The sequence below is a fragment of the Monodon monoceros genome, unplaced genomic scaffold, assembly GCF_005190385.1.
Source record: "Monodon monoceros isolate NGI ecotype Baffin Bay Population unplaced genomic scaffold, NGI_Narwhal_1 Super_Scaffold_14, whole genome shotgun sequence".
Taxonomy (NCBI): Eukaryota; Metazoa; Chordata; class Mammalia; order Artiodactyla; family Monodontidae; genus Monodon; species Monodon monoceros.
The window spans coordinates 43,711,742-43,734,367 of record NW_021703770.1 but is presented as its reverse complement, the minus strand read 5'-3'; the positions used below and the strand labels follow the sequence as shown (position 1 = coordinate 43,734,367).

General features: G+C 36.1%; 1 protein-coding gene across 2 annotated transcripts; it reads left to right on the top strand.

Moving 5' to 3' along the window:
* The first annotated feature begins 1,094 nt into the window (after positions 1–1,094).
* OSGIN2 (oxidative stress induced growth inhibitor family member 2) lies at positions 1,095–22,358 on the top strand. 2 transcript variants are annotated; one of them, XM_029223153.1, is made up of 6 exons: positions 1,095–1,323; positions 8,984–9,091; positions 14,430–14,566; positions 15,121–15,312; positions 17,847–17,938; positions 20,355–22,358. In XM_029223153.1, exons 2-6 carry the CDS (start codon positions 9,025–9,027, stop codon positions 21,388–21,390), a joined length of 1,524 nt encoding a protein of 507 aa, XP_029078986.1. In that variant the 5' UTR covers positions 1,095–1,323; positions 8,984–9,024; the 3' UTR covers positions 21,391–22,358. The 2 variants fall into 2 exon arrangements, with proteins under 2 accessions (XP_029078986.1, XP_029078985.1); XM_029223152.1 differs by having other exon boundaries at positions 1,132–1,323; positions 8,937–9,091; positions 20,355–21,446.
* The last annotated feature ends 268 nt before the right edge of the window (positions 22,359–22,626 follow it).

Sequence of the window (22,626 nt, the reverse complement as noted above, 5' to 3'; positions counted from 1 at the left end):
CAATGACAACATTCAGCAAAAATTGAGAACTTAAAAAATTATTTAAAACCAGAAACTTACGTAGCCCAGATTTTAACTGCAAAAATAATTAGCGCTCTTTGGAAAGAGGGATAGAAAGACATCTCTATATAACAGTATATGCAATTAATCACTTCTCCCAGGTCTTTTCCCCCCCTTCATTTCTTGAAAATACCGAATAGGGACACTCATTACTCGGTACTTTCTAATTTTTCTTGCATTATAACCACCTGGAGGGACTTAAAAAATACACGTCCCTGCCCTTTCCCCCTCCATGAAAGGTACTCAGTGAATCTGGGGCGGGGCTGAGCACCTGTATTTTTAACCAGCGATGCCACTTAAGGAAGGGGGGCCTCAGTCGGAAAGCCAGACTTCCCCCATCAGAACCCTTGGGGTGGGGCCCGGGCACCCATGGTTTGGTGAGTTCTCTCAAGCGATTGTGAGGCAGGGTCAAGAACGAAAAGCGCGCGCAAGCTCCGGGCGTCTGCGCCCAGGCCAGCGCGAGGTAAGGCGCCAAAGTGGTTTTCGTCGAGCGGGAATCTCGGTCTTGCCGGGCGTCCTCAGTGAGAGGCCCGCGTGGACCGACTCTGGAGACACTGGGGTGCTCGGGTCGCAGAGGCCGCGCAGCACGCAGGGATTTCCCCCTATCCGTCCCGCTACCGAGGTTAGTAGCTCTTCCTCTTCCCCTTGTCATCCGGCACTCAGGACGCACATCCTCCCAGCCTCGCCAACCTCCCACGCCGCAGGTCGGGAGCACGCGGAGGGGCCGCAGGGCGCAGGCCGAGGCCCGGGCCCCAGTAGCCACCGCCAGCCGTCTGGTGGGCGGACTACCTCGGCCCCCCGCCCTCTCAGCCAACACTTCTTCAGGCCGGGCCCCTCGCTCTGGCCGCGGCTCCACCAATCCCGGGCCTCGCCCGCCGCCACCGCCTCCGCACCTGCGAGGAGAAGCCCGCCCGCCTCCGCCGCAGCCGTCGCAGCGTCCCCGCCCCGTTCCGCCCCCTTCGCGGCGCCCAGAGATCATAGGCCGCCGGCGTCCTGCTGCCACTAGTCGAGGAGCGGAAGCCGCTTTCCTGAAGCGGGCTTGGGTGCTCCAAAGCCCGGCCGGCTGCTAAACCGCAGTTTCCGGCAGCCGCTGCAACGGCTAGGCGCGGGGCGCGGGCGCCCCGAGGACCCCGTAACCGGGCGGGCGTCCTGAACGGGCAACCCCGCCGAGGGAGGTGGCCGTGGCGGTCGCGCTCGGGCGCCCCGTGCGCCGCGCTCCATGCCCGTGTGGTGCTGCCGCTGCTCCCTGGCCGGTCATTTCAGGTGACTTCTCCACCGTGGAAGAAAAGGGGGCAGGCGGAGGTTAGAGTGCTGCGGCGCCCTGCGGCAGGGCAGGGGCCGAAATGGGTAGAGGCCGCGCGGGTTAGGGAGTCGGGGACGGGTCGGGGGTGGAAGGCAAGCGCCTGAATTGCAGAGGCCTCCCGCCTCGGCTGCTGCTTCCTCCTGGTTCCTGTCTAGTCGAGGTTCCCCGCCTTGGCTCCTGGCTCTGGGGGACTCTCCTCTGTTGTCCCCTTTTCCTCTCCCTGGACCGTACTAGTCACGGGACTGCGGGACCGGCTAGGCCCGGATCTAGTCGGTTACGGCGAACTGAGACTTAAAAGTAGTGCAAAGTTTTAGTGAAGGGTTGTGAGGTTCTCCCAGCCCCCCACACACCTTAAACATTTTTTTTTTCTTAAAAAAAAAATCTAATAACCTAAGTTACTGGGTTGAAGGGAGGCAGGGAGCTATGTTTAAAATGTGATGTTTTAGCTACAAATACGTTTCTGACTTTTAAGATGTCAGTCATTGTAAGTCATATATATTGTAGAAATTTGAAAAATGTCGCGATTCTAGACTAACATTATGAGGAACGTTTTTAGGGGTGATACGGATAATACATTTTAAAATAAAAGTTTATGTACTAGATCTAGCACAGTTGGCCAACATTTCATTCAGTTATGGAGAGAAAGACTGAAAGCAATTTGAAACTAGTTTTAACCTTGTGGTGAAGAAAAGATAAGCTTAGCGAAGACTTTAGTGAAGTGCCTTGCCTTATATATACACGAATGTGCTAGAATAATGATATGCAAAACTTCTTTTGTAAAATATGAAATTCTGATCAGAGTTCTTAAATTGGGCTGCATATATAGACTTTAGGTGGCCAGTGAACTTGGATGTAAAGAAAGGTACCAGGAATTTTCACTCAACTTTAACCAAAATCTCTTTTCTTCAACTGTGAATATAAGCAGTAAATCACAGTAGTATTTGTGGCTTTGTCATCAATAGAAATCACAAATATTTTCATACCACATTAATTGTTGCAGATACCTAGAAATACTGTTTATTTATTTCTTCAAGATTACAGTAATTATTTTACATCACTGAACTTGTTATTTAATACAATAGAGGAATACATAAAAACATATTCCAAGTTTACTTTTTAGTTTCCTTGTAAATCCTGTTATGTATTTAATAATATTATTCAAAGAAGAGGTCCAGAGGCTTCACCAAATTGCAAAAGGAGTGTAAGGCACAGAAAAGATTCAGAATTCCTGTTGAACTAGAGCAGCAGTCCAGGCTTGCCTACCTTCTCAGTGAGTTTTGTAGGAGTCTCTAAATTCTGGATATTAAAAATTATGTAATAAACTGCTGGATCTTAAATTCTAGGCAAATTTGTGTGTTACCTACTTGATAGTGATTTGAGAGTATCAGATCCACTTTGGAGAACTTTAGAAAACAAGTTTGCTTAGTGAAAACTTGTTAAACTGAAGCCCCTGAGAAAATAATATGCTTTTTATAGAAAGTACTGTCCAAAAGCCTTTTGACACCTTTTGGTACAGTTGAATTCTAAGGACACAGCTTGGGATTCATACGTGTTCAACTAACCCTAGGTAGTAAATATCATGTGCTTACGTCCTTGTACAGAAATGTGGAGGAGGAGGTGAAAACAATGTATTTGCTATATTTTGATCTTGAGGGATAAGGGAAAACAAGCCTGCTAGCCAAAGAATAAAAATTGTGATTGATAAACCATATTTCCATTGTGTAAACAGCTCTATCTTATCTAAAATTTAAAAAAGAAAACGTTTATTTAATAATTAAAACATTTCCTTAGAAGAAGGTTTATAATTTACTAGCACAATTTTTTTTTTTGAGTAATTTCATTAGGAACACATTTTAAAACCAATTGTGACAGTGTCTACATTTTGGATCTTGCCTTATATCTGAAAGAATAAATATTGTGAGAGAACTGTCTCCTAACTTTCCAAGGAAGAAAACTTCCATACTTCCTGTTCTAGAAGATAAAGAGTGTGACTGACTTCCTTTGTGACTTTAGAACCTTCTTTTCTTATGGTAGTATCAATTTGGTAAAAATCTAAGCTCATGCTTCCAAAGACTAAACTCAGGTAGTAAAGCATTTCATTTTGAAGGATCATTTAGAAAAGTATTGCTAGGTGTGAGAAAAGTGTTTTGTTATTCAAATATTATGTCTGTGCCATCCTTTTAAATTTGTTTTGAGTCTTTGGACCATAATGTTTCAAAAACACAACATGGAAGGCATCTAAAATCATCTGAAATTTCAAATAGTCTTCTAATTTGATGCCTAAGAATAAGGTAACTATTTCTGCATATGTGTAAAGTGCTGTTCTTTACTATTTCCTAAAATTTAATTATATTTTCCAATTTACTGCCTCAAATAAAGGAAAAGTAGATTTTTTTAAAGTAGATTTTTTTATTACTCAAATACTTGTTTTAAATAGAACAAACATTCAGCAAATTGGATATCTGCAGTGGAAATTTTCACTGTTCATAGACCTGTGAACACAGTATGCATATAGTATGCATATACTGTAAAATATGTACAGCAATACTAAATTTATAGTTTAGACTCTGAATTTTTTAGAAAGAATACTTACTAATAGGTCTTTGTTTCATTGTTGCTTTATGTAAATTCAGTGAACCTTATTTTCATTTCTTCTCTTGATTCAGTTTTTCATGCCTGTGTTAAACCAGTATTTATCAAGTACCATGCAAGTTTATTACAAATAGTTTATACCAATATTATGGATTATATACACAAAGATTATACCTATGACCAGTTAGTAGAAAATCAGAACAAATTACGTATACTCTGGAGAATTAAGATAAGCTAAAACTTTGGCTCTATATACTCTACTTGAGTCTTGGGAGAGACTAGTGTCAAATTGCTTGAGGCCCACACACAAAAAAAAAACCTACTAGATCTAGTAAATGAATTCAGTGATATTGCAGAATACAAGATCAACATACAAAAATCAGTTGTATTTCTGTACACTTACAATGAACAATCTGACAATGAAATTGATAAAACAATTCAATTTATACTAGCATCAAAGAGAATGAAATATTTAGGAATAAATTTAACAGAAGAAATGTGAAACTTGTACATTGAAAACTAGAAACATTGAAAAGAATGAAAGGAGGCCTAAATAAATGGTAAGGAATCCCATTTTCATGGATTGAAAAGCTTAGTATTCTTAAGATGGCAATAATGGCAATATTCCTTGAATTTATCTACAAATTCAGTGTAATCCTATCAAAATCCTAGCTGCCTTTTTTTTTTCAGAAATTGATGAGCAGATCCTAAAAGTCACATGGAATTACAAGGAACCCAGAATAGCCAAGACAATCTTGAAAAAAGAACAAAGTTGGAGGATTCACACTTCCTAATTTTACAACTTACCACAAAGAAACTGTAATCAAGACAGTGTTACGTTGGCATAAAGATAAACATAGATCAATGGAATAGAATTGAGAGTCCAGAAATAATTCCCTTCATTTGTTGTCAGTTGATTTCTGTGGGATCCCAAGACAAAAGGGAAATATCAGTCTTTTCAACAAATGATGCCAGGACAGATGAATATTCACAAGCAGAAGAATGAAGTTGGACTGCTACCTCATACTATATATAAAAGTTAACTCAAAATGGATGAAAGACCTAAATTTAAGAACTAGAACTATAAAACTCATAGAAGAAAACAGGTTTGTAATCTTAGATTAGGCAGTGCTTTCTTAGATATGACACCAAAAGTACAGCAACAAAAGAAAAAAATAAATTGGACTTGATCGAAAATTAAAACTTTTGTGATTTAAAAGACAATATAAAGAAAGTGAAAAGACAACCCACAAAATGGGAGAAAATATTTACAAATCATATATCCAAAAAGGGACTTGTATCCAGGACATATAAAGAATTTTTTTAACTCAACAATAAAAAAGACAGCCCAGTTGGAAAGTGGGCAAATAATTTGAATTATTCTCCGAAGAAGATATACAGATGGCCAGTAAGCACATGAAAAGATGCTTAACATTATTAGTCATTAGGGAAATGCTAATCAAAACTGCAATGAGATGCTACTTTACACCTACTAGAGTGGCTAAACTAAAAAACACAAAAAATAACATGCTGGTGAGGATGTGGAGACATTGGGACCCTCATATCACTGGTGGGAATGTAAGATGATGCACACTTGGGAAAATAGTTTGCTAATTCCTCAAGATGTTAAACATAGAGTTTACGGCCCAGCCATTGCATGCACTCCTAAGAGAAATGAAAACATTTATCCACACAAAAATTTATATATGAATGTTCATAGCGTATTTGTAATAGCCAAAAAGTGGAAACCATCCAAATGTTTATCAGCTCGTGAGTGGGTAATATACAATGGAATATTATTCAGGCATAAAAAGGAATGAAGTACCAATATATCCTACCACCTGGGTGAACCTTGAAAACATGTTAAGTGGAAGAAGCCAGACACAAAAGGCTACATAATGTATGAGGAGTTCCATTTATTTGAAATTTCCAGAGTAGGCATCAGTAAGACAGTAGATTAGTGGCTGCCAATGGCTGCAGGGAGGGAAGAATGAAGAATGAGTGCTAAGGGGTGCAGCATATACTTTTGGGGTGATAAAATTTCTCTGAAGTTATTGGTAGTGATTGAAAAACCTTGTGACTACTTAGAACCCTGAATTGTACACTTTAAAAGGGTGAATTTTGGACTTCCCTGGCAGTCCAGTGGTTAAGGCTCCGTGCTTCCACTCCAGGGGGCGTGGGTGCAATCCTTGTCAGGGAACTAAGATCCCACATGCCAAGTGGTGCCGCCAAAAAAAATAAATAAAAGGGTGAATTTTATATGTGAATTATATCTCATTAAAGGTCTTTTTTTTTCCAAAGCATTACCAAGTTCCCTCTATTTATTTACCTTGGTTTAAGGCCTGATCAGATGATCTGTTGTTTTTCTGATGTTTTTGAGCTCTTGAAAACTTTGTCTTTCTTGATAGAAGCCTAACAGAGGAGGCATTTTATTTCTAATTGTCTTAACCTCTTTTTTCTTAAGTATAAACCAATTATTTGAGAAGACTAGTCCAGTGTAATGAAAGATCCTTGTAAAATGTATAGTCAGGGGGTTGGTGGTGGTGGGATGAATTGGGAGATTGGGATTGACATATATGATTGGGAGATTGGGATTGACATATATGATTGGGAGATTGGGATTGGCTAATATGTATAAAATAGATAAATAATAAGAACTTGCTGTACAAAAATAAATAAAATTCAAAACAAAATGTATAGTCAATTTATAGAATTGATAGCTATATTAAAATTCTGAGGCCTGCCAGGAAAAAAAAAAAAAAAAAGGTTTCTTGAGACATCTTGACTTCGAATATTAAATTCTTCTTAATAAGTTATTAAAAAAATGAATTCTATTGTACCTTTAAGTAAAAGTGATTCGGAGTTTAAGCCAACACTTCTAGCCATGATTTTTTTGTTCTTAAGGAATTTAAATATTAAATATTTGTTTCACAGCGTTTATTTGTAGACTTAAACTGACCAAGGCATTTTAGATCATTGAGTTTTGCTTATAAAATCAAATATGGTAGTAACTGCTAAAGTACCTTCATTCAGTCATTCAGAGGATTATCAGTTTGCTCTCAGAGTGTACAGGATATCAGATAATATTCAAGTATCTAGTTTAATATTTATATAGTCTCAAGTTGACTCTAACCCCCAGCATATCTGCCCTTTTATTAATGTGAAACATTTGTTAGGGTTTGAAGAAGGAGACATCTTTTTAATTATCAGAATCTTAGAGTGATGATCATTTTTATTAATTAAATTCCAGGTTATATATATGGAAGCAACAGTGTTTGAGATAGGGATGTCAGGAGGAGACTGGCCATGATGTCTGCATCTCCTGAAAAAGAACTGTGGCCTTTACAACCACCATAATATTAATGAGGCCTGGATACCTAAAAGGATTAATCAGAAGCATCCAAAGGAAGCTGGGGAACCTGTCCTGGGCACACACTTTGGAGAAATATCAGGGACAGGCTCAAGTATAATATACTCTTGTTGAGTTCAGTTGTCAAGAAGCAGAAGGCAAGACAGCCAGTACATCTGGATCTGATCAGTGGTGGGAGTTGGAATGCTCTGGAAGGGATGGATTGAGCATAAGACTTCTTTCAGGGGCAGGCTTGCAATGTGAGGAGGGGCTTTCCTAAGTAGCCATATCCAAAGGGTATCAGTTCTGGCCAAAAGGGGCCATGTATTGTTAGGGGAGCCCAATTACTGGGGGTGGGAAATCTATCAGTGTATCCTGGGGAACTCTGCCCTATCCTGGGGTGGTTCGGGAACTTGGAAGGTTATAGGGAAGGAGAAATTTTGGTCTCTGCCTAATTCTTTCCATGTGTCATCCTCGCCCAAGGATCAGTGAGTCCTGTGAAATAACTGATCCATTCCCATGTTTATCATTTTAGGAATAGGAATAAGCACACTCACCCACTGGTCAGTACTGTTTAATATTTTCAGACATTGGCCTGTTTCTGACTATATGAAAATGAAAAATAATTCAGGAATTCTGTTCTGAAGTAATCTCTAGTATAATGCAAAACATTAACTGTGTTCAAAGGATACTCCATTTATTACATGAGCTTGTCAGAACGACAAAACTAGTTTCTAGGGAGGCAGTTGGGAAAGAAGGTAGACTGGAAATTAACGTTAAGATCTTTGCATTTTTCAGTATCTCTTTGAGAATAAGATGTATAAACCTTATTTTTTTTACCAAAATGCACCATTTGTAATATATAAGTTCAGTAACTTTTCCTTAAAATATTATGTGACTGTTTTTTCCCAAATATACTACCTCTGTTGTACTCATCTTTTTATTAATGAGAAAAAAGTGAAGGAGAAACTTTCCAGTCCTAGGAGATCTCAGAATTATAAAAATCCCTAATACAATGTTATGTCTTTGGTCATTAAAAATAGCTTCTTATTTAAGACTTGCCTTCAAGGCATTAAAGAGACATGAGCAGCTACATTCAGCCCTCCATATCAATATGTTCTGCGTCCATGGATCCAACCAACTGCAGATGGAAAATATTTGGGAAAGAAACAATTCCAGAAAGTTCCAAAAAGCTAAACTTGAATTGGCTGCATGCAGGCAACTACATACATAGCATTTACATTGTATTAGGTGGTATAAGTAATCTAGAGATGGTTTAAACTATGTGGGAGGATGTAGGTAGGTTATATGCAAATAGTATGCCATTTTATATAAGGGACTTGCGGATCCATGGATTTTGGTATTTGGGGAGTGAGGGTGGGATTCTGGAACCAACCCCCCTTGGATACCGAGGGACCACTGTATTTAGGATTTCTAGCAAAGTGGTGTACATTGACGTGGCTAAGGTACTAATTTGAAAGCATTAATCAAAAGGATTTCCTTTTCTCCTTTTATGGAACTATTGAATATTTTATGGCCTAAATAAAATCTGAATAAAGACAGATTTTTATAAAGGCTATATTGACTGTATATCTGTTGTTTTGTTTTTGTTCCATATTTTCCTTTTAAAAGAAACTATAGTGACCCTGAAACTGAAGGAGAGATTTTTAATTCCTTAGTGCAATATTTTGGTGATAATTTGGGGCGAAAAGTTAAAGCTATGCCATTAGTTGAAGAAACTTCTTTACTTGAAGATTCATCAGTGACTTTGCCTGTGGTAGTAATAGGTAAGTTTTATTGCATTTTATCTCTTAAAATTACAGTTCTGATCCTTACTACTTTTATAAATGCACAGTTACATAGCATAAGTCCTTAGGATTGTATTGAAAAGTATTCTTAGGTTGCTTAATATTTTTAAATAACCAATAACCAAATCCTTGGAGAGAGGAATTGGTTGATCTGGTATTAGATTCTGTGTTAGAATATAACATTTTTTCATTGAAGGGTTGATATTACTCTATTATTTTAAAATATCAGTAGTCTATTAGTTGTGTTACTTATATGACAGTGTCATGATAATGATGATAACCAATGTTATTAGAGCCCTGTATAGAGCATTCTGTGTACATTATTGGATTATGCCTTAAAACCCTATAGCCCTCTGAGGTTGTAGGGTATGGACAGACAGGGAAACTCAGTAGTTGAGTAACCTGTGCAAGTTAGTAGTCAGTGCTCAGTTAGTAAAGAACATTATAGTACTCTACAGTTAGGTTTATAATATTTTAACCATATGTTACTATTATATTTCTATTGTACCACCTCAATAGATAGGTATATAAGATTAAAAATTGTTATTAATAAAACCTAATTCAAAATTATAAAATTTTATTATTTTGTTTTATTGCATGTATTTAATTACCTGTCATATGTATCTTTAATATTCAAACTCATGAAGTTGGACAAGTACTATAGTGTGAAACCAAGCCAAAGGAAGGAATTATGGGACATAATGTACCTTGATGGCATACAACTTCCTTAGTTTCTTTGACTTGTTTCAAGTTAATGGAGAGGAAAGTCCTGTGCTCTGTCTGGCATATTGACATCTCTCCATAGGAGATTCAGTAAAGGAAGGAAGGAAGGAAAGCAAGATAGTTCTACACTAGATTCCCCTCTAGGGGAGCTGACAGTGTTTGCAGTATTTCTCATCCAAGATATCTTGGAAACTAAATCTCACGTTCATTTCCCACTTATATCCAACCCTGGTTTTCCATCCTGGATGTATTGCCATAGGCAAAGGAACCTATGTCTTCTTGTTCTAGTTGGGCTATGGCAGGGTCAGAAAAGGAAAAACTACTTTCATCTGCACCTTACTTCCCCCAAAACAATCTGTTCCTATTTTGCCTCAGCTAGCCAAAGCGTAGCTTAACCTCATGTATATAGGGCTATTATTGCTGGCAGTAGCACTGCCAGATGATCATAATAAAGGGCTAATTTCCTTAATGTATGTAATTGGTTTTCTGTTGCTGTCATAACACATTACCGCAAACCTGGTGGCTTTAACAACATAAATGTATTTAACTATTCTATAGAACAGAAGTCCAACAGTGGTCTCACTGGGCTAAAATCAAGGTATCAGCAGGGCTGCATTCCTTTTGGAGGCTCTAGGGTAGATAGAATGTTTCCTTGCTTTCCCAGTTTCTAGAGGCTAGTATTCCTTGGCTCCTGGACCCCTTCTGCATCTTCAAAGCCAGCAGTGTTGTTTCTCTTTTAACCTTTCATAGTTATGGTTCCTCCTTACCACAGGTGGGAAAGGGTCTCCGTTTTCAAGGACTTGTGTGATTAGATTGGGCCCACCTGGATAATCCAGGCTACTCTCTCTAGCTCACGGTCCTTAATTTAATCACATCTACAAAGTCGTTTTTCTCTGTAAGGTAACACGCTCAGGTTCTTGGGGTTAGGAATGGGAAATCTTTGGGAGTTGGGGCACATTCTGCCTGTGTATATATTTCTCTATGAACTGTTTATTTGTATTCTTTTTGTATTGTCTTTTGAGTGTTATTTCTTTTTGATTCTTTGAGATATTAACTCCCACTATTTTTTGTATAGTCAGTATTTATTTTAATAGGCTTTATTTAGAGCAGTTTAAGTCTATAGGAAAATGAAACAAATTACAGAGAATATTTCTGTAAATACTCTCCCAACCCCCTTTTATACCTTTTATTAACATCTTGCTTTGGTGTGGTACATTTGTCACAATTGATGAACCACTGTTTTTATACATTATTATTAACTAAAATCTATAGTGCACATTAGGGTTCACTCTTTGGGTTGTACAGTTCTATGGGTTTTGCTGGGTGTATAATGTCATGTATTATAACATCATATAAAATAGTTTCACTGCCCTAAAAACCTCCTGTGTTCCACCCATTTATCCTTTCCTTCAACTATCAAACCTTGGTAACCACTGATCTTTTACTATCTCTATAGTTTTGCCTTTTCCAGAATGTCATATATATGGAATCACTGTATGCAGGCTTTTCAGACTGGCTTATTTGACTTAGCAATATGCATTTAAGATCCCTCTCTCTGTCTTTTCATGGCTTGATACTCATTTCTTTTTATCACTGGATACTATTGCATTGTATGGATGTTTCAGTTTACCCATTCGCTTATTGAAGCACATCTTGGTTGCTTCCAGTGTTTGACATTTATGAGTAAAGTGCTGCAAACATTTATGTGCAGATTTTTGCATGGCCATTAAGTTTTCAACCCATCTAGGAGTGTGATTGCTGGGTCATACGGTAAGACTATGTTTAGCTTTTTAAGAAACTGTCAAATTGTCTTCCAAAGTGACTGTATCATTTTGCATTCCCAGCAACTATGAATGAGAGTTCCTGTTGTTCCACATCCTTGGAAACATTTGATACTGTCTGTGTTTTGGGGTTTAGCCATTCTGATAGGTGTGTAGTATCTCGTTTTAATTTGCAGTTCTGTAATGATATACAATGTTGAGTAATTTCTCATATGCTTATATTCCATCTCTATACCTTGAGGTACAGAGCTTTTCCCTACTTTTTAATTGATTGTGTTGGTGGTTTAATGGTTGAGATTTAAGAGTTCTTTGTATATGTTAGAAACAAGTACTTTATCAAATACATGTTTTGCAGATATTTGCTCCTAGTCTGTGACTTGCCTTTTCATTCTCTTAACAGTGACTTGGCAGAGCATAAATTTTAAGAAGTCCGCATATCAGTTTTTTTCTTTCATAGATCTTGCTTTTGGTGGTATGTCTAAAAACTCATTACCAAACCCAACGTCACCTAGATTTTCTCATAGTTATTTTCTAGATGTTTTATAATTTTATGTTTTATATTTAGGTCTATAATCTGTTTTAATTCATTTTTGTAAAGATATAAAGTTAGTATCTAGATTCACATTTTTTACATGTGGATGTCCAGTTGTTCTAGTACCATTTGTTGAAAAGATTATCCTTTCTCCATTGCATTGCCTTCGCTCTTTTGTCAAAAATAAGTTGACTGTATTTGTGAGGATCTATCTCTTGGCTGTCTATTCTGTTCCATTCATTTATATATTCTTTCATTTCCACACTGTCTTGTTGACTGTAGTTTTACAGTAAGATGAAGTTGGATGGTATTAGCCCTAACTTTGTTCTTCAATATTATATTGGCAGTTCTGGGTCTTTTGCCTTTCCATTTAAACTTTAGAATCAGTTTGCCAATATCCACAAAGTAACTTGCTGGGATTTTTATTTTGATTGCATCAAATCTGTAGATCAAGTTGGGAATAACTGATATCTTAACAATATTGAATCATTCTATCCATGAACATGGAATAGCTTTCCATCAGTTAGATATTCTTTGAGCTCTTTCATTAGAGTTTTGTGGCTTTTCTCATTTAGATCTTATGTGAATTTTGTTAGATTTATACCCAGGTATTTCTTGCAAATATAAGTGGGGTTGTGTATTTAATTTCACATTCCACTTGTTCATTACTGGTCTGTAGGAAAGCAATTGACTTGTATATATTAACCTTTTTCATGCAACATAATTGCTTGTTACTTCCAGGAGTTTTTTTGGTCAATTCTTTGGGACTTTTGACATAGATAATCATGGAATTTACAAACAAAGACAGTTTTGTTTCTTCTTTCCCAATCTGTATACCTTTAATTTCCTTTTCTGGTCTTAGTGCATTAGCTAGGATTTCCATTAAGGTGTGTGATGAGTAGGAATGGTGAGAAGAGACATCCTTTTCTTGATCTTAGAGGGAAAACCCCCCTAATTTCTCACCATTAATTATGATGTTAGCTGTAGGATTTTTGTAGATACTCTTTGTCAAGTTAAGGAATTTCCCCTCTGTTGTTTGTTGAGAGTTTTTACATGAATAAGTGTTGGATTTTCTCAAATGTTTTTTTCTATTTCTGTTGGTATTATGACTTTTCTTTAGTTTTGTCTCTTTCTTTTTGATTCAAGGAAATTAGCTCTTTACCTCAGATCTTAACTCCCAGTATTTGCCATTTAAAAAAAAAATTTTATGAAGTCAAATGGTTTATTTTCCTTTCTGTCTTTTGAGTTTTGTGTTGTACTTAAAGGCTTCTTGCTACAGCATTATAAGTAGAAATAGTAACCTCTTTCCTAATATTATGATGTTACTTTTCATGTTTATATCTTTGAGCTTATTTTATTTGGGGCAAAATATTAGATAAGGAACAGGATATTTTTCTGATGGCTTACAGTTGTCCCAGATAGATTAAATTTTTGGTAGATGGATATAATAGAGAAGTGGCAACCCAGACTAAAAGAACTACAGAAATCAAAGTAGTTGTTGGAGTTCAACAACAACAAAAAATCCAGTTTGGTTTGGGGTAAAGGATATAGAAATACAGGAGGGAAATTATTAGGAGGTGGGACTTGAAAGATGGTTGAGACCAGAACATGGAGAACACTGGATAGAAGAAACAAGCAATGAAGGGCTTTGGGTAGAGTGGGTAACATAGCGTGGGTAACATAATGAGAACTCTGTTATGAGAACTCATTTGAATGTAGAATGTGAAATGATTTGAAGTAGGTGAATCTTGAAGAGAAACAAGAAGGGATTTTTGTCTTCTGAGTGAGAATATATGAGTGAGAATAACAAAGACAACTGAATGGATATACGTGACAAAATACATTTAAACCAGAACCTGATTAACTTAGGATTTTCCTGGTAAGTATCATACCAGCAAAGGAATGAGGTTTAAAGGAGAGGCCACCAAAATGGAAGAACTCATGAATTTGCTTTTGAACACATTGTGATTAAGTTATTAGTGGTTCAGTGAGGTGAAGAAGTGGCATATGGAAATTTGGGATATATTTTTGGGGTAAGAGGTCAGCCTAGATATCTAATTTTGAGGGTTAGTAGCATAGAGAGTTGAAGCTTTGAGTAGGTGAGACTCCCAAAAGAAAATAGGAGAGAAGACAAAAATCTTCTCTTGTAAATACTTGGCTTTGAGAGTTTAGAGAAAGAAGAATTGGTGAAGGAGAAAAACCATCTGTGAAACAGTAAAGCCAAAGAACATGAGTATTAAGATGCAAGATACACCCCTCTCCACCTTTTTTTTTTTAATAGGAAATGGACCCTCAGGAATCTGCCTTTCTTATATGCTGTCAGGCTACAGACCATATTTATCATCAGAAGCAATACATCCAAACACAATCTTACATAGCAAATTAGAAGAAGCGAGACATCTTTCCATTGTTGATCAGGTATTATTTTTCACATGTTGATGCTTTTAAATTTATACTGAGACAAGGTTAGTTTTCTACTATATAAGCATTGTATTTCTTAGCTGAAAACCTTTTCTTCTAAGTAACACCTAACATTTTAATTTTAGAATTGTAAATATATTCTGCTGAGTTGCTTCCATTTATTTTCCTGAATTAATTAGAGCAGAATTTCACAAATTATTTTCTGATGGAGTTTAATAGGTGCTCTATGCTCTGGTAAGTTTGGGAAATGCTGCTTTTTATTATTAGAGTGTCATGGTAGACATAGTAAGGCATACTAGCATATTAAAGGCATCTTCAAGTTTTATAGTAAAATGATCTGATTAGCTTTTTGAAACCCAACCTTTTCCCATACTTATTTGACCAGAGAATCTATTAAGATCTCAAGGAATGTCAGTGTTTTGTAGCACACTCTATGGGAAATGCTGGATTACAATAATGGTCTTCACTATTATTATGTTAGCTGGAGTTTTTTTGTTTGTTTTTCCAAATTCTATCTGCCTTTTTTCTTTCTTTTAAAAAAAAAAATTCAGGACTTAGAGTACTTGTCTGAGGGCCTTGAGGGTCGATCATCCAATCCTGTTGCAGTACTTTTCGACGCACTTCTTCATCCAGATGCTGACTTTGGGTATGATTATCCATCCATTTTGCATTGGAAATTAGAACAGCATCATTATATCCCTCACTTAGTTCTTGGTAAAGGTCCACCTGGTGGAGCTTGGCATGTGAGTATATTTTCCTTAGCATTTTAGTGAATGTGAATTATTATATGTCATCTTGATAAGACCATTTTAATTCTTAAACATTATGATATAATATTATATATGATGATTACCACATCTTTATCTGAGAATTTTAATGTGTTTGGATAAATATGAATTAATTACTAGTAGAAATTAAGCCAAATTTGATTAGTGATAGTGTCTTACAATAAGTGTTTCTCTAAGAATTATACAGAAAATATTTCAAGATGTTTTGCATAGTACAACATTTTTAATTTATTCATTGTAGAGTTTACAAAATTTCACACAGTATTTCATTCTAATATGTATTATTTCCCTACATTTTCAAGATCTTAAATGAAAAATGTAAAAGAAAAAAATTTGTATTATTCTGCTTGGGCTGCTAAAATAAAATACCATAGACTGAGTGTCTTAAACAACAGATTCACACTTTGAAGGCTGGAAAATCCAAGATCAAGGTGCCAGATGATTCAGTTTATGGTGAGGGCTCTTTTTCTGGCTTGCAGACAGCTGCTTTCTTGCATATCCTTATGTAGCAAAGAGAGTGTGAACTCTCTTCTTGTAAAGCCACTAATCCTGTTATGAGGGCATCAGCCTCATGACCTCATCTAGCCCTAATTACCTTCCAAAGGCCCCATCTCCAAGTGCCATAACGTTGGGGGGTTAGGGTTTCAGCATGTGGATTTGGGGGGTGATAGATACAATTCAGTCCATAGCAGAGGTTAAACCAGAGGACTATCAACATAAAGATTCAGCATATTTCATTAGCGGGCAGCAACTAATAATTATTCTTCACTCCTGTGTCCTTAGCAGTTAGTACAGTGTCTAGTGTGTGGTGAGTGCTCACTTGTACAAATAAATGTTAAATAATTTTTGCTATGTTATGAAATAAAGACTTCATGGGAATTTTAACTTTAAATATCAAATCTTTAGTATAAACTTCAGTTGGATATTCCTATATTAGTGCAATGTTATATGGCTAAAAGTTGTTTACATTTATCAAACGATTGTTTCAGAGTATTTGGGGACTTTATAGATTATATCACTGACTTTTTCATCTTAATTACCTTTATAGTAATGGATAGCAACTATCAAAATATCTGTGCCTTTTAGCTTACATGTTTATATTTGCTTTGTTAATAAGTAGCATTCTTAATAAAACTGCATTTATTGGAAAAGCCATAATATATTGTTTAAGTTTTTAGAGAACCTTCTATAAATTCCTGAGGTTTTATTGTACATATATATTTTCTGCTTGGAAAAATGTGCAGGCAATATTTGATCTCTGTTACTTCATTTCTCCCACTTACATTTAGGAAAGTTAAAGTATGGATAAGCCTTGATTACTAAAAACATATTTGAATCAGTGCTAAAGCGATATATACCTGAAACTTGGTTCTAATCCTAGTATCAGGCCCAGCCTGCTTCAAAGCAGTGGCAACTTGCTGCATTCTCTTCCTGTGGTGATCTTGTACTGTCACAAATAATATGACTTTATAAGCCGTAGCACATAGCAAGTGCTCTGTAAATGTTAGCTAATAATAATAACAAGTCCCATTCCCAATACTGGGCTGTGTAGAAACAGGGCAAGAAGGGTTCAGATAAAAGAAGGCATAGCCAAAAAGAGTTGGTTGAAAGAGATCGTTGAGGTCATTGGGAAAGGTGCTTTTGGCCCTTGGGCTTTTCTTGCTTTGTACTGAGCAAAGTAGAAGTAGGGCAAGCTTGAAGGGGCTCACTTCCTTAAAGGCAGCATTAGCCTCAGCAGTGAGTCTGTTCTTAATCAGGCAACCACTTACTTATTTCCCTAGTTTTAGAAAGCGATGCCTGCTCTATTGAAACAAGCTTAGACTTCACAATCATAATTGATTGGGGGGGGAAGCCATTTTGCTGCCCATTTAAAAAAATTTGTTGGGCTTCCCTGGTGACGCAGTGGTTGAGAGTCTGCCTGCCGATGCAGGGGACACGGGTTCATGCCCCGGTCCGGGAGGATCCCACATGCCACGGAGCGGCTGAACCCGTGAGCCATGGCCGCTGAGCCTGTGTGTCCAGAGCCTGTGCTCCGCAACGGGAGAGGCCACAGCAGTGAGAGGCCCGCGTACCGCAAAAAAAAAAAAAAAGATTTGTTAATAATATTAAAATGGAAAGACATTTAAAGTGTTAGAAATGAATGACCTTTTCCCCTTTTGTTTAAAATGAAAATACTGATTTGCTCCTCTAACACGATATTCTGCATCTAATTATGTTGATTATAGGCATTGGGTAATATTGTAAATCTGATTTATAAATATATAGTTACATGAAAGAAGGAATATAGATACTACCAAGTGTTGAAAATATTTTAAAGTTAATTGGAATAAATTTCCAGAGGTGATTTACACAACCATTTAGGATTTATTAGAGCTCTGCTTATCCAGACTTAATTATAGTAAATGAGATGGCTTTGGTTAAAAAAAAAAACAAAACACCTTGTTACTGAAAAAATGTGTTTTTTGATAGTACATTTTTTATTCAAATAGAATATGGAAGGCTCGATGTTGACAATCAGCTTTGGAAATTGGATGGAGCTACCTGGACTTAAATTTAAAGATTGGGTATCTAGCAAACGAAGGTAAAGATCAAACTATTAAAATTTTGGTGTACAATGGGAGTCTGTCAGCAGATCTCAAACTAGCTGTGATCTGTCTTAGATGAATAATATTGATGCATGTGTCTTTCAAATAAAACCTCTTTGCAGCAGTGGTTATGAGCTAGTTTCTATTTAGATTTTATAAAACTAAGCACACAGAAGTAAGGGCTTGTCTACAGATTGTTAATCATAGTTTTATCCCACTCTCCTGTTAAACCACTCTGTTTTGTTACTTTCTTGTCCACCTACATATCCTTTCCTTATTTACTTATTTTTATGAGTGGATATATATAACTTATTTTTATGAATGGATATATAACTTCATGTATGCATATCTCATGTATACATACCTAAAGTATTTGACTTTTCAGAGTAGAAGAGTATATATAATGAATAATTTTAAAAAACTTAAGATTTATATGATCTGAAGAGAAACCAGAATATATATAATGAATAATTTAGAATGATGGAATAAAATAGAATCCGTGATGTGATTGCCTACTTGGCTGTAGAGGTAAATATTTAATAAGAATACTAAAATATGAGAATAGAAAATATGAAAATCCCCTAACACAACATTGTAAAACAACTATACCTCAATGAAAATTAATTTTAAAAAAAAGAAAATATGAAAATCTCAACTTGAAAGAATAAAAGTTTATTTTGTATTTATTTGGGAGAAAGAACCCAAAATTTAAAAAGAGAAATATGAAAAGCCCTATCATTTTCAAGCCATTTTCATTCCTATAGATAGGAACTACTAATACACAGAATCTACTCTACTTTGACTGCTGCCAGAAACAATAAATTAAAGCAGGAAGTTACTCAACCTTTGTTAGAACAGGGCTGTAATGTTTGAATGCTTGACTTTCTGCTAGATAGAAACCATGTTAATCTACAGTAATTATCCTTAATTTAAGAAGATTTAAGGAAAGTAAATTTAGACCAGAGTAAATTTAAACCTTTCAAATATGACTTTTGGGTTTTTAAAAAGGAATTTTATATGGGTTTGAAATGTTAAGTTGCAAAATCAGGCAAATTGTACAAGTTCTTGATTTTCATAAGTAAGAAAGTGAAATTGCTCAACATATTTTTCCCTTTATGATGTGGGTAAGAAAGGGAAAGAAAGCTTTATGATTTACATACCAGAGTGTTCATTCTTCTAAATTGAGCATATTGTGTGTTTAAGTAATATGTGAAAATGAATCTTGTGATAAATATTAGCTTTAGTTCCTGCCCTTGCATAGTGTTAAGACTCTTAGACCTCTAGAGATTGGCAGGGTTTAAATCCTGACTCTGTACCTTCTAATGTTATGACCTTGGTCAAATAACTTAAACTAGCTATCAACTTCCTAGTTTGCAAAATGAAGATAATAATAATAGTAACTATTACATAGGGTTTCTGTACAAATTGAGAGTTAATACATTCTAAATCTTACTTATTATAGTCATTAAACTTTGAACTTCTTCCAGTTACAAGTTACACTGAATTATGTGAAATGATTTGGTGTTTTTTTCTGGGTTTTCTTGGCCCCACTGCATGGCTTATGGGATCTTAGTTCCCCAACCAGGGATCAAACCCCGGCCCTCGGCAGTGAAAGCACGGAGTCCTTACCACTGGACCGCCAGGGAATTCCCTGATTTGGTGTTTTTATTTCTACTTACTTCTAATTGGGGCATTGTTTAAGGATACTAACGCCCATTGCTTTAAATTTCAAGTGGAAAATAAAAGATGTATTAACGTGCTTTTTTCATAAAGAGCAGCTTATATTTATGGATCTCTTTATGAGTAGGAAAACACAGAGAGAGAACTGTTACCTACTTAAATATGATTTTGCTCAGCAAAAGACTGATCTGAATTATTTTTGGTCATTAGGAAAACAGAAAGCAACTTATTAAAAATCGTGTCTAGATATTATGTTTGAGAAGTATATGTATTGCAGTCAGACCTGTAATATCTCAGTGGTTGTAAACAATTCAGTCAATAGTTAAATAGAATACAGACTGAATAGTATAGCTATAGACTGAATTATTTAGATTACAATTGTGACATAGACTAAAATAGTCTAATTTTCAGATATCCACATTTTAATCCATTTATTTAATAAAAGTTTATTGATAAAGGCAGCTAATCTGAACAGATACTTATACAAGGCATTGGGGAAACAAAGATGCATTAAATACAATCTCTACCCTCATGGGACTTCCTCCATTGATAAACTAATTTATTAACATTTTTAAAGAAAAGGAAAGGCTTTCTTTCTTTGTAAAGTGTTATGGTAAGCTTGGACAGTCCGGAGGAATTAAAAAGATGTAATAGTTTACTAGATGGAGAAGTGCTAATCATGGAAACTAAAAGTATTATCCTCATAGAATATTTTTCCTTTTCTTTTTATAGGAACCTAAAAGGGGATCGAGTTATGCCAGAGGAAATAGCTCGCTACTATAAACATTATGTAAAAGTCATGGGTCTTCAGAAGAATTTCAGAGAGAATACTTACATTACCTCTGTATCAAGACTCTACAGAGATCAAGTTGATAATGATGGTCAAGACAGAGATATTTCAACACAGCATTTACAGATAGAGAAGTCAAAATTTACCAAGAGAAACTGGGAAATCAGGGGTTATCAGCGAATAAGAGATGGTTCCCATATTCCCTTCTGTCTCTTTGCTGAAAATGTAGCTCTGGCAACTGGAACATTGGATTCTCCTGGCCGTTTGGAAATTGATGGGGAAGATTTTCCTTTTGTGTTTCATTCAATGCCTGAATTTGGAGCCGCTATAAGCAAAGGACAGTTGTGTGGCAAAGTGGATCCAGTGTTAATTGTAGGTTCTGGGCTTACCGCAGCTGATGCAGTACTGTGTGCTTACAACAATAATGTCCCTGTGATTCATGTATTTCGCAGACGAGTAACTGATCCAAGCTTAATTTTCAAACAGCTTCCCAAAAAGCTTTATCCAGAATACCATAAAGTCTATCATATGATGTGTACTCAGTCATATTCTTTAGACTCAAATCTTTTATCTGATTATACCAGTTTTCCTGAGCACCATGTGCTTTCCTTTAAGTCGGACATGAAATGCATTCTTCAAAATATCTCTGGATTAAAGAAAATATTTAAGCTCTCTGCAGCAGTAGTATTGATAGGTTCTCATCCCAATCTGTCCTTTCTGAAGGAGCAAGGGTGTTACCTGGGCCACAACTCAAGCCAGCCAATCACATGTAAGGGTAATCCTGTGGAAATAGATGCATATACATATGAGTGTGTTAAAGAAGCCAACCTTTTTGCATTGGGTCCTTTGGTTGGAGACAATTTTGTTCGATTTTTAAAGGGAGGGGCACTGGGTGTTACACGCTGTTTAGCTACAAGACAGAAGAAAAAAAAGCAGCATTTATTTGTTGAAAGAGGAGGAGGAGATGGGATAGCTTAGAGCAGGTTTACAAGTAATTTATATGAACACTTTACCATTAAAGATTTTTAATAGTGGTTTTACAGTGTACTGGCTTGAATTTTCTGAACTTGAATTAACTGAGAGAGCCTCAAGCTATAGTAACTATTTTTTAAAGTTACCAGAATTTGGTGTCCTGATTACATTATAATGTATCAAAGGTGTCAATTGTCAGACAAATAGAAGCACTGCCAATTTGGTATACTTTAAGTTCTCACTTAACTAAAACATTCTTTTCTTCCAAGACTTATTTTTTGTGATCATTGTTGGTTATTTATGTTTGATTACAAAATATGACAGCATTGAATCTATAAAACCACAGTCATTAGGCCAGAGGTTTCCCTCACTTTATATATTGGGTCACCTTGCTGCTCAAAGGGTGGTTCAAAGATAGCATCAGCTTCATTTGTGGCTTGTTAGAAAGGTAGACTCTCAGGACCCACAACAGACTTACTGAATCAGAAATTACATCTTAATGAGATCCTCAAGGAATATGTATGCTTACTAAGGCTTGAGAACACTGGTCTAAAAGAAAATGGGATGTAAAGGTACAGATAGATGCTGAGGGTGGGTGGAAATAGAGGGCATATACTACTCAGGTTTTATTTATTTTGAAATTATCAATTGTATAAATCTAATTTATTAACAAATATGGGCTTTTAAAATTTTTTATTGTTGAAACCTTGACAGGTAATTCATCGTTTCAGCTTCTAATTTAAACAGTCCAATAATGTTGGCATATACTGAGACATCCAGGAACCTGCTGAGATATTTTTTGGACATATATTCTCTAGTTAACTAGCATAATACTTAATTTGCAGTTCAATAAATTTTGAATGGAACAATTTATTCCTTTGTGAACACTGAGTTAAATTCTGTCACTGAAACTTAAGATATTTGGGCATAAGTACTTAAAATATTGCAATACTTTTTGAGTATTACCAGAATTATTAAACATTAAAATTGAAAAAGTTAAAACCTGTCTTTTCTATTCTCAAGATGATTACTTTGAAATTTGTTCATTGGAGATGACATAGCATTTAATCCTTTGGTTATTTATTGAATTATGTTCTATCTTGATTTATATTTAGGTGTGCTTAATGTCTTGTGTTTTCATGCAGATCCCCAGAAATTTAGTATTAGACAAGATAAGTGTTACTTGTGAAGTTCTCCATGGCAAATTGAATTTCTGAAGTCTTCTTCTGTTACTTTTTTTTT